The sequence below is a fragment of the Battus philenor genome, unplaced genomic scaffold (assembly GCF_028537555.1).
Source record: "Battus philenor isolate CCGP_79_NKW_IND1 unplaced genomic scaffold, ilBatPhil1.0.hap1 SCAF_7, whole genome shotgun sequence".
In the NCBI taxonomy this organism is placed as follows: domain Eukaryota; kingdom Metazoa; phylum Arthropoda; class Insecta; order Lepidoptera; family Papilionidae; genus Battus; species Battus philenor.
In genome coordinates, this window is record NW_027181737.1 from 14,208,501 (window position 1) to 14,221,888 (window position 13,388).

Consider the following 13,388-nt stretch of genomic DNA (forward strand, 5'->3'; position numbering starts at 1 on the left):
ACGGCGGGTGAGACTACAGAGCAGGAGGCGCCCGCGTCGCCCGCGCCCGCCGCGCGCATGCCGCTGGTGCAGTGGCTGCTAGATCACTACGAGACCGCCGAGGGTGCGTACCCGTTCACCCTTCTCTATATGTATTCTAACACATCCACATACACACCCACTGCAAGGCAATAGACTTTCTACAAAGATCACTATGACCTGATGATGTCTATCACAATGACCAATCCTGCGCTGCCCGCATCCAGCGCCACTCGCGACTTTAACTATGTCGTCGGTCTTATTGGGGGCCTACTCACGTCGCCTCCGCCAGCTAGTGGTCGCCACTCGAGAGCCACCTTTGGACTTCAAGGGCAATCAGTACCACGAACCATGTGTCATTGAACCATGACCCAGAGCTAACAGTTGGGAACTTCGGGCCAGAGTTAACAAAGTTTTTATGAACAGGTTAGTAATGCAAGGTACAAGTATTTTAGTGAGATGGAAAATTGTGATTGTAGGGGTATCGCTGCCGCGGTCGACGCTATACGCGCACTACCTTCGCCACTGCTCCTCGCGGCGCCTGGAGCCGGTAAACGCGGCGTCCTTCGGCAAACTTATCCGCTCCGTTTTCGTGGGGCTTCGGACGCGACGCCTCGGCACGCGTGGAAACTCCAAGTACCACTACTACGGTATACGTGCCAAACCTGGCGCCGAGCCTGCGACCCCAACTAATACTGCACATGATGAGGAACGCGAAGACACCCAGGTACACACACTCTTCTACTTCGAATGTTTTCATGAATATTTCTATTATAAATGAAATGGCACTTTTATAAAACCAGCTTGTTTTTATAATTACAGTAGCAGACATGTTTACTCTTATAAGCGCACTTTTGTAAGCACGTGAAAGTGGTTATAAAGGAATCTAAAGATGCGTTTACATGATTCAGCTTTTTCCAAAGGTGCGCAAGTAATAATGTATGCATTTATTTTATCCTCAGTGGACGAAAAACCAGCACTACCCATATCCGGTTACTTCGCAACTTTGTGGCATCAGTCTACCTAATGCGTGGTCTACCCATGCTGCTTCTACCGTTTTACTAGCGATGTGATCCGCTCATTGACACTTAGACGAGCAATTATTCTAGTTACGTCGGTGATCCTCTCTTCAATTTCATGTAGTTTGTATTTGTAGTTACGCCTTACTTATACGCGCGACATTGCAGGAGAGCCCGACGGAGCAGGAGTCGGATACCAGCCCGGCGGGAGGCGGTGCAGCCGCCCACCGGCAGTACTTCGGATGCGTTACGGCGCCTGAACCGCCTGCTCTGCGCGTGGACTCGCTGCCGCCCGACGTGCCGCACTCTGCTCTCGACGCGCTGCGCAAGCACCACCGGTACCGATCACCACTTATAATAATCAACACCTATGAAGAACTATCATCAGCAGCACTACTTACGCTAACACCATCAAAAGACTAACACCTTCAATGAAATCGTATTTAAATCTAAGATCACCATCACAAACAATCTTCATCATCACCACCACAACTGTCGCAAACTCGCCACCACTACCGTCACCATAACACACTTTATCATATCATCATCATTACGGCCAACAGCATGGCCACCACCATAACAACAACTGTTGCTTCTTCGTTACCACAATCGCAAACTTCTTCTCCATTGTACTACTCCATTCTACTCATATTCATACACTTTAACCCACAAAATATGAGTGGTGATGCCACCACTTATATTCTTTGTACCCAGCACTTATGTGCCTGGCTTATGGCCTTGATGTGTGTCCTGCTGGGCATTGTAAACCACATAATAAAAAGTTAGAAGTCTATTATTCTTTCTATAAAAGCACGTACTGTTTTTTAATATCCTGTTATTTGAAACTAACTTTCTTGAGATCATATCAGAAAAATCGTGATCTGCAAACGTAGCGTAGGAGACGCCTACGTTCAGCAGAAGTGGTATTTGTATTGAGAGTGTACGGGTTTTGCAGCGAGCACGGGTCGGAACTGCTGTCGGCGGTGGCGGCGCTCGACGTGGGCGCGGTGGAGCGAGCGCGGCGCGCGTTCTGGCGGCGACCGGCGGCGCTGTGCCGGCGCGCGCTTGTTCGCTTGTGCGCACGCCACGACGTCGCTCGCTGGCTGCGCCGCGCCGACCTTCAGCTGCACCAGTGCGCTGTCGACCTGCTGCTGCCCGACGTGCTGCGCCCTATACCACCACACCTCACGCAGGTACACGCACGCGCAGGCCCTCACACACACACACGTGGCTCCACTCACACACATGCATACATACACACTACAGTCTCAACGCATCGTCGACGTACACACGTACACGTAGCTGCACTCACACACACTACTGCACCAATGCGACGACGACGTATACACGTACACGTGGCTGCCGCCCACACACTCTGTTGCAACAATTTGTCATCGATTTTATGCTGCTACACGTGCTACGCTACATCCCGCCACATTTTTATACCCATACCCGTCACTGAACTATATTTTATACATTCTTCACAACCACGTACTAAAGATATAGTATCTAATGGATTCAGGCTTTACTTTGCGGAAGTCCATCCTAAGGAAGAAAAAGACTAATATATAGCTACTTCCGCTATGCAGCAGTAGTCGTGCAATAAAGTGCACCGCCCGCCAGCCCGCTGATAAATGCGCGTGCGGCAAACAATGCCAATTACACAACTATCACCGTTAAATCAACACGTGTTTCACCCCTCCACGGGGCATCCTCAGGAGTAATGTTACACCGATTATTGCCAAGAACCGAGTCTAAAGATATAGTAGTGTGATTTATTTCGGGTTGACCTTAAGGCTTGTTACTTTTTTTATAGAATCGAAGAAAACTCTGTGCTCGGAAATAATAGTGTTATATGAAATATTTAAACCTCTACCTAGTTAAATACAATCAAATAAAAAAATTGAATTCATTTATTTAACATTGTAAACTCTTTTGTGTCTAATTTTGGAGTAAACATTGTAAGCGTGTAGCTTGTTAGACGGCGTGTCAATAACGCTTTAGGTATAATTTTTTTATCAGTCATCTCAAAGATATCAAATCACATATTACAAAGGAATGAATACAAGAATAACCGAAATCCAACCTTTAATAGAAATAAGACACGTTAAGTGGTGAGGTAACCAGACCCAATGTATATAAAAGCGGAGAACTATTTCACACTATGCAAATGGCAGTGCATGTAAACTAGTATATACTCAATAATTTAATGAATGAATTCGACAGTCGATCCGCAACTTCGCGAAGCTACTGGAGGGAGCGCTGTCGGCGGGCGCGAGCGGGGCGCCGGCGGCGGCGGCGCGTGCGCAGGCTGTGGCGGCAGGTGCACTGGCCGCCGCGCTGCGTCGCTATACCTCGCTAAACCACCTCGCGCAGGCCGCGCGCGCCGTGCTCACCAACCACAACCAGATACAGCAGGTACATACATGTGCAGGCGCTGTTATACACGTACATGCATACGCGATGTTACACACGCACACACGCTGTTATACACGTACGTGCGCTTTTATACACGTATACGCGTTGTTATACACCACACACATGCTTTCTGTTGTACACGTACATGCGCTGTAATACGTGAAAACGTGTTTTATACGCACACATATTTACTTATACACGTACACACGCTATTATACACGTACGTGCGCTTTTATGCACGTATACGCGTTGTTATACACCACACACATGCTTTCTGTTGTACACGTACATGCGCTGTAATACGTGAAAACGTGTTTTATACGCACACATATTTACTTATACACGTACACACGCTATTATACACGTACGTGCGCTTTTATACACGTATACGCGTTGTTATACACCACACACATGCTTTCTGTTGTACACGTACATGCGCTGTAATACGTGAAAACGTGTTTTATACGCACACATATTTACTTATACACGTACACACGCTATTATACACGTACGTGCGCTTTTATGCACGTATACGCGTTGTTATACACCACACACATGCTTTCTGTTGTACACGTACATGCGCTGTAATACGTGAAAACGTGTTTTATACGCACACATATTTACTTATACACGTACACACGCTATTATACACGTACGTGCGCTTTTATGCACGTATACGCGTTGTTATACACCACACACATGCTTTCTGTTGTACACGTACATGCGCTGTAATACGTGAAAACGTGTTTTATACGCACACATATGTACTTATGTGCTGTATCCTTATACACGTACACATGCAGTTATACACGTACACGCACTGTTAGAAGGAGTCGAACACTGCAACACGATACCACACGCGCTGCAATATACAACAATCACACGCGCTGTTGTATACTTACATGCATTGTTATATACTTAACACGTTGTTGCATACGTGTATGGGCTGTTACACGTATATGGGCTGTTATACACGCAATACACACAGAGGCAACTGCAGGCGTGATTACATGTACGTATACAAGCAACTATATAGACACAGCCACATACGTACAAAAATATATTTAATCACATTGTATATAGATATTTTTTATAATCACGTAAAAAAATCTTAATTGCTTTTGTAAGAGTGTAAATCTAGTTTGTTTTTGTGCAGGACGTGTTCACATATTTTATACAGTGCACAGCATCGCTATATTGTATTTTTTTCATAGGAAATTTTTAAAATATCAGCTAGTGAGAGCCTATTAAAAATATACACCAATACCTCACTTTGCGTCGTAGTTACGTTCCAAAAAACACGACGCAAATTGAAACGCCGCAAAGTGAATTAAGATTTTCTATAGTAAAGATCGTATCGTACCATGTAAAGATCGAAGATAGGTTCCAGGGTTACGAAAATACTACTTTTTAAGAAGAAAATCGAACAAGGTAAACATTTAAAAAACAAAAATAATATAACTCTGCCAATAAATAAATTGGAAAAATATTTACCGGTTTTGTAACCAGAAAAAACTCGTAAAAATTGAAATAAATTTATTATTTACTTTTTAAAAAAGCACAACACACTACATTGCAACACACTACGTAATTGAAACTGAACTCTAAAATTAGCAAAACAAAGTGAAAATAGAACTGTATTCAAATTGCGTTGTTTTTATTTGGAAAGGGAATCCTCGAGTTCTAATGGCATGGCGCAATAAACAAAAGTGTTGCCATCTTTAAAAAAAAAAAAAAAAAAAATTGAAGATTCGAACCCAAAACAACGCAACCACGAAAATCTAACGCAAAGTGAGAATTATTACTAATTAAGCAGAGACGCAGCTTCGAAAAAAACGCAAAGCGAGGTATTGGTGTATGTGCTTACGCAGGTACAGTCGCACACATTGTCTACACTAATGAGCAAACAAACTTGCGTACACATAGCATAAATATATAGTATATATATAGGTGTGGATTAATTACCCATGACCATGTACATACAGGCAAACGAAACAACAGATACAGGCATGAGAAATCAATTGCTCTGTGTTCTAGTGTACATACTAAGGGTTTTTTTTTATCTGTATTCACCAGATTTTATGTTTTATAACTTGTTATACTTACTATCTTTTTAATAGTATAGTGATAACGATTATTTAGTTTGCAATTTTGATTTATTAACTAAAATAATATCAAACTTTTTACTAAAAACATAATTTAATATCTGTAATGTAGTTTGTCAATAAAAATATTTTTACGTAAAACTCGAAAATATTTTTCCGGGTTTAGAGTTATAATAAAAAAATATACGGGCAAAACTTTTTTCAAAATCTTAGATTAAATTAAAAATATCTCTCCATAGCTATCAAAGATTTGACGTCAATTAAAACCAAAAAAGGTGTGTTGTATGTTGTAAAGTCAAAACTTAGTACAGTGTGGGTGGTTATATATAAAATGGCGATGTCCCAAGCAGATGCTGTCGGACCTGAACCGCGTTGACTTCCGTGTGGTACGTGAACAGGCGGCCTGGGCCTGCGCCTGCGGTAGTTCCACCAACGCGCACCGCCTCGAGGCCGACTTTAAGGTACATACGAATGAAGATAAAATTAATTTATTCTTATTGGTCGTCAACTTTTGTTAATGTACTTTATTTTTGTCTCTGTTATGCTTCTAATGGTGTTATAGTTGTTGAAAAGAAGCAAGAAGAAACTCCACAACAACAAATCTTTAGTCAGATATAGTTTGAAATGGTTTATTTGAGTAATATAGCGAATTCTACGAGGGTGGATTGAAAAGTACTCGGCCTAACACAGATCCATTCAATTCTAAAAATCAAATCTACCCACATTATTTAGTTCAGTTCAGACTAGTTCATTGTGTGAAGTTCGAAACGTGTGCGATAGTTAGTTGTGATTTTATAAATTTATTAACAAAGTAATCGGACATAATTTCCGCGAATGTAGCAAATCGAGCAGCGTGCCGTCATTAAGTACCTCCATAAGAAGGGGCTATCATCAAAAGCCATCCATGATGACATGGTCAGTACATTAGGCGATTGTGCTCTGTCATATTCATCCGTCAAAAAATGGATAGCAGAATTTAAGCGTGGTAGAGAGAGCGTGAAAGATGAACCCCTGTGGGTTCGCATGTCAGTACAGTCAATGGCTGAAATTCACAACTGTGGCTTTGAACTGTTACCGCATCCGCCGTATTCACCTGATCTGGCACCATCAGACTTCTTTCTGTTCCCTAACTTAAAAAAGCACTTGGGAGGTCAAAGATTTTCGACAAACGACGAGGTCAAAGCAGCTGTAGACGTATATTTTGACTCTAAGGAAGGATCATTTTTTTTCAACGGTCTAAATGCTTGAAAGGGGAGGTGGCAAAAGTGTATTGAACTTGATGGTGATTATGTAGAAAAATAAAAATATAACTGATTTAGTATGTGTTTATTTTCTTGGTTAGGCCGGGTACTTTTCAATCCACCCTCGTATAAATGGTTGTCTAATAACGTTACTTACCCGTTTCAAGGGCACTTGACAGGGCCGAACCTCGTCATGATCAATTGCTACTGTAGCCAGACATTACTATCACTCCGTATATTTGCGCTGAAGAAAGTAACACAAAAAGCTCAAGCAACGCTTCAATCTAATATGATCACGGTCGGCATCCATGATTGATTATAAAATGGCTGCGAATTGTTTTATATGGAGCATGTCTTAATGTCGTCGCGTCGACCGGAGATAGGAGCACGTATTCTGGGCGGGAGTAACTATGACTCTCTTAACCGGTGACCGAAGGCCGCCGCCTTCACCGCCGGGGCCCTAACGGGCGGAGACGACATTTTTGCTCCTAGCTCACGATACATGGGACGGTAGCCGATCGAGGCTCGACGGCCGGCCTCAGATCGCTAGTATAACGACCCGTATCGGGGCTAGTAAGGGGTTTCAGGCGTCCGTTCTTCCGGTCGGCGGACGTTCGTCTCTCAACTCCTATCCGGGGCCTGCACGTGGCGCCGCTGCTTCCGACTAATCCGGAAAGGGGGGGAGGGCCTAAATTAGTACTCCTGGTGGTGGCTGTTTGCAGGACTACACCTCGCTGGCATCTCCTTACAGTGCGAGGACCAAAAGCAAAATTTTCCACTAGTGCTGCTTGTCTCTGACCTACGGCGCTAGTCAGGCTTGTGAGTGGGTCTGCTGGATTCGTTCGGCATGCGCGAGCGCCTAGCCTCACGGCGAAGCGTGACCCGTGCCAGGTTCGAACTGAAATGTTCGGATAGCCCAAATAGGGGGGCACAAGTGTCCCTCAAGTCTAACCGTTGCCTTCGGGTTGGGCATACGAAAACGGTGGGCTAAACCCACTTTAATGAGCACGGGCTGAGGTCTTTCGACTCTCCCTACCGACCGGGAGGCACGAGTTCATTGCTGGTTTTTTAAGCCAGAAAAAGGCGCTCACTAGCGTCTACTATGGGCTGCTGTCGAGCCCCCGGTGATTGCTGCCCAAACTCGTCACCTTGGCATTCACCATATACCATCAATTCGGCACAATGCGTTTTCCGCTTGGAGAGTAAAGGAGACTTTGGGCGCTCTCCGCGGTCCGTGATGATTATCAACCACGTCTACTAAGGACGATGGCATCATGATGGTGTACGCTGAAGGTAGAGGGATTTAATATAAGGGCCCCAAGTCTACGTGCAGGTCATTAATATGTATGTACCTCGGCACGGCATCGAGAACCTTTTCTATATGATAAACGGATTTATATGGAGGTTTGCGTATGTGCCAACGTTTCTAATAGCGGCTTTATAGTGTCACTTATTTAACAGTGATTTTTTAATCTAGCTTTTTAGCAGTGGCTTCTTTGTAAACTTTAGAACGTATCACCTAACAAAAGCACTGATGTTAATTTAAAAGCATGTTTCTTGCGGGCAGGTAAGTCCTACCGACGTCACTAACGAGATATACATTCGCTCGGCCCGCATTCAATTGACGTTATCGTTAGATTTCGACGAAATGAAACGCAGATTAATCAATCCGCTTTCAAAATAAATCCATAATTTTCATGGTTTACGACTGCCCTTGTCTGTTTAACTATTAAAAAGTTTGGAAAGTCTTTATACAGCTGATTAAAATTTCCACCGTCCGTCACGTCGTCGAACATAGTGAGCGAATCGAGGTAGGATCAGTAGCCTTTCTGAGATAACCGAGTGGTTCATGCTGCCCTCCAATCCTCACTCCACACTCACTATACAAACATCAACACAGACTCGATGAAGAAATATCTAATAGATTCAGGCGTTACTTTGCGGAAATCTATCCTAAGTAAGAAAAGGACTAATATATAGCTACTCCGCTATGTAGCAGTAGTTGTGCAATTAAGTGCGCTGCTCGTCACCAATTAGTAGTATTTGTGTGGGACTCTGTGTTTGACACTAATTGGTGTATCATTACCCCTGAGGATGTCCCGCGTAGGGGTGAAACACGTGTTGAGTGTATTAACGATGGCAGTTGTGTAATTCGCATTGTTTGCCGCATGCGCATTTATCAGCGTGCTAGCGGGCAGTGCACTTCATTGCACGACTACTGCTACATAGCGGAAGTAACTATATATTAGTCCTTTTCTTACTTTGTTCAAGAAAGCCTCGTCTCTACTGCCTCATCCTCCATCAGAGTGTCTAATGTAGGTTCGAAAACCCGAATGTTTTAGTTTTTGGTTCACGGACCCTTCCACTCCGTGAACTCCTTTCCGATGAAGCTGTAAAAACCTTAGGGCTAACAGCAAAACATCTAAGAAACAATACAAAACAGATTAAAATCTTGACTTATTTCATAATAGACACAAATTTATACAACGCCATCTGTTGCTCCACGAGAAAATAATTTTGGACAAGATTTATAACTGACCAATTTTATAAATGGCGGATCAATGGAGTAATTATTTGAAAAGTTATACATCAAGCACAACAATTTCACAACAGTGTCCTTAAAACATTTATTGTTCACATTATATAGCTAAAATAGTTATAATTTTAAATACATTTTTTTCTTTAATCGATTCTTCTCTTGTATAACGTGCTATTTGAACGAAGTTTGGTTAATATGAGGTTACTAAAACGTCTCGTTTTCTAGCATAAGAGCACTGTTGTTATATCAAATACAGAAACCACGACTTCGATAGTATATCTTACTTTTAATTGAGCTCTTGAAAGACATTTACTTCTCATCAATTGTTTATTGAGTCGTTCGATTCGGGCACCGTAATACCGGTGATCGTGGCGTTCTTGGGGGGTGGCCTATGTCTTTTAGTGAAGTGAAAGGGGGGATGCCTGTCACCACAATTATGTGGAGAGTGAGAGTGCGGTGTGATGTTCCAGGCGACGCTGGGACGCGGCGCAACGCTGGAACAGTGGGCGGCTTGGCTGGAGAACTGTGTGCGCAACGCTCTGGCATCGCACGAGCGCCGCGGCGACTACACCTCGCGCGCGCGACGCCTGCTGCTCGACTGGTCCTTCTACTCCTCGCTGGTCATCCGCGAGCTCACTCTGCGGTAAGTGTTCCGCGACAACTCCGAACACTATCGGGCTAAATACAATATTGCCGAGAGGAATCTAAAGGTTCACGAACAACATTTTAATCTATCACCAGCAAACATAGTCTTATAAGCGTATATTCTCTAAAGGAATTCTTCCTTCTTTATTCTTTGAATTTGATTGATCTCTATTCTTTGATGGAGTTCTTGCCATTATTAAATGACGAGAACATATAGTTATTTTTTTTTTATTTCAACTAGTATCAAAGGTACAATCTAAATCCCCTTCATATTTAAAAATGACATTTTTGTTTTTGTTGTAATCTGACGAAATCTTGTAATAGTCTTTGTGAATTTTTAAATTTTAAACTATAACTATGTATTTATAAATTTAGTACTATCTCTCTCTCTGAATTTTTAAATATGGAACTATAATTTGAAATTTTTATTTGGAACAAATATCGCTTTGAAGTTTTAGATTTGAAACTATCATTTAGAATTTCAATTAAAAGGAAATATGGCTTTGAATTTTTAAATTTGGAACGATCATTAGGAATTTAAATTAAAAGGAAATATCGCCATGAATTTTTAAATTTGTAACTATAATTTCGAATTTTTGTTAAGAAGAAACATCAATTTGAATTTTTAAATTTGGAACTATAATGCCATCATTTTGAATATATATTTAGAAGAAACATGGCTTTAAATTTTTAAATTTGGAATTATATTTTAGAATTTTTATTAAGAAGAAATATCGCATTGAATTTTTAAGACTTGTAATGATCACTGCGAATATTTAAATTTGTGACTGTCGTTGGTGACATGTTAGTAGCGTGTGTGTGTGTGTGTGGCGGTGTAGGTCGGCGGCGTCGTTCGGGTCGTTCCACCTGATCCGGCTGCTGTACGACGAGTACGTGTCGTACCTGATCGAGCGTCGCGTGGCGCACCACACCAAGCAGCCGCAGATCGCGGTCATGCAGCGCGCTCTGGTACGATATACCACCTTTTTTGTTTATCTGATTCACCACTCGGAATATACAGTACCCGACGATAAATATTGCACATCGATCTTAGGAAAGATACAATCGGCAAATTTCGTCTTCAACACAAATAATTTGCTGTCAAGTAATGTTTGGTACGCTCTATCCAAAAATCATTGATTTCTGAAATAATAAATAACGTAATGGTGATATCAATATTCAGATTACCCACATATTATAATTAATTGTTGTTTTCTATTTTCCTCTGCAAACTTTGTACTGAAATTGATTTCTTTATACAGAGTGATCGAAATAGGTGAAAACTCTTACAGCAATATCTAATCATCATGTATATAGTATAAGAAATGGTAATAAATAAATCTTAGATGATATGGAAAAGTTGGCTGCAGAAAGATCGTGCTGTAAACTTTGTACCCATCGTAAATATTTAGGAAGATGAGGAGGACGATTTGTTGGAGGAGGCGCGCGAAGGCGAGGAGGAGGACATGGAGCAAGACCACGAGCAGGAGCTGGAAGGCGAGCTGGAGGGCGAGCTGGAGCATGACGACCAGGACTGGGAGTGGGCCGACGAAGACGACGATGACGACGAACAGCACGTCGAGACCAAGAAGAGCAGGATACATTAGACGGTAAACATAGCTGTGTCTTATTACATTTTTTTGATTTTATTAATTCAGGATTGTCAATATGTTTTTATTTGATAATATTAACAATTGTGCAGATAAATTAGGTTAATAACGATTATAAAAAACATAACTCAGAACCATTTTAGAAAGAGAAAGCTATACATTAATAAAAAAGAAACAGTGGTAACAAGATTAATTTTAAAATGTAATAATCCAAGTTTTGCTTAGGGTATACCATGCCCTAATTGACAGCAAATGAAGTATACATTCAGTATTTCTAAAACTTTTACATCTATAATCAATAACTTTATATATATTTTAAATACATTTATTGATAGTATCTAAGGACGACTAATATCTACAGTCATTTAAAACTCCCGAGCATTAGGAAGGTAGGTATTTTTTTACTAGGTTGGTAGGACTAATCTATAAAATTTGCCAAGCGTATGTCAATAATTATTTCCGAGTAACAAGTGTTTTTGTCAAATTTTCCAATTTCAATTGTCAAGTCTCGATATGTTCCAAAATCGCTCAGTATTTGGAAAAAAAGCGTCACAAGCTCGCCCCATATATAGTTCTGCAAAAGATCAATGCGGGGGACACCGTTTTGACACTATTGAGGAGATAAAAACCAAATTGAAGGCAGCATCGGAAAAATACCATTTCGACTGTTTCGAAGACTGAAAAAAGCGTTGGCAAAAGTGATTTCAACACGTTCAGTGCTGTGGCAATTTTTGAAGATTTTCGATACAGGCCGCGTGGGGCGTGTACGACCTACACTTTAAAAATTAAAAAAAGTGGTGTAAAACATGCTTTACACTTTTTCAGTACTGCAAAGCTATAATTAGCGTAAAAAAGTTATATATTTATAATGCATTAAGTACACGCATACGTGATGTGTAGTTACGTATATTCGAATCAACAATTCATTTGTTTAAGAATCCTTTGTTTTTCAATGAAAACTGCAAATGGCTTAAACGGAAAGTGCAGCGGGGGTCGTATACGCCCCACGTGGCATGAAATTTGTTAATTGAAAGGGGATTACTTTGAAGAGGATGAAATTAATTTGGAAGAATAAATAAATTCATTTCATGAACAAATTCACTCTACTTTTTGATTACAGTATTAATTCTTTTGAATTGTAAAGTATGTTATCTTTATAGCTACGTTTATTTTTTTTTTCAGGCGGCGTTTGAACAACAGACAACAAAATGCAGGAATTAAGTTTAGGAAGCCTGCAACAGATGGCAGTGCAGCCAGTATATGTTGCTGTAAACGTTGTGTGTGTACATCTATGTTAGTAAGTTATTTGTCTGTATATTCGATATAAGTATAGTATGTCGTTGGTCAGACAAAAATGTCCAATATTTGATCTATATATTCTACGCAGTTTTATTATCTGGGCGTTGAGATTTTTAGTTTAAATGTTGGATATATACCTCTCACTAATGACATACACGAGTCTAGTCAGTTACTTATTAAAGAGAAAATGAGTTTCTCAAAGCATTTGGCCAATTGCAAATGTATTCTAATTAGTCTATATAAAATGTTTAATATATAATCCCTCTGAGTGTTGCCATGTATATTTGTATTCTCATGTTAATTTACCGATATTTTGTGGTATTTTAAACATTGGCAACACTGTGGCATTTTTTTAAAAGTATATATTTGTAATTGATGTAAAAAAATGTTTATAAATTAGTCAAGTGCTGCTGGTATATTTTGGCAAAATTACAAAGAAATGTCGATACAGAAAGTTATTTGGTTGATTGAAATTTCAAACATAAATATTGATA

General features: G+C 40.9%; 1 protein-coding gene across 1 annotated transcript in view; it reads left to right on the forward strand.

The window, feature by feature from the left end:
• Positions 1-13,145, forward strand: part of Rfx (regulatory transcription factor Rfx) — a 29,203-nt gene extending 16,058 nt beyond the window's left edge. The window contains exons 8-17 of the mRNA XM_068774449.1: positions 25-103; positions 498-745; positions 1,209-1,375; positions 1,993-2,230; positions 3,264-3,455; positions 5,911-6,021; positions 9,811-9,983; positions 10,825-10,954; positions 11,398-11,595; positions 12,778-13,145. Coding sequence (XP_068630550.1) covers positions 25-103; positions 498-745; positions 1,209-1,375; positions 1,993-2,230; positions 3,264-3,455; positions 5,911-6,021; positions 9,811-9,983; positions 10,825-10,954; positions 11,398-11,592 — 1,533 coding nt within the window. The 3' untranslated portion in view covers positions 11,593-11,595; positions 12,778-13,145. The remainder of the gene's footprint in view (positions 1-24; positions 104-497; positions 746-1,208; positions 1,376-1,992; positions 2,231-3,263; positions 3,456-5,910; positions 6,022-9,810; positions 9,984-10,824; positions 10,955-11,397; positions 11,596-12,777) is intronic.
• Positions 13,146-13,388: the final 243 nt, after the last annotated feature.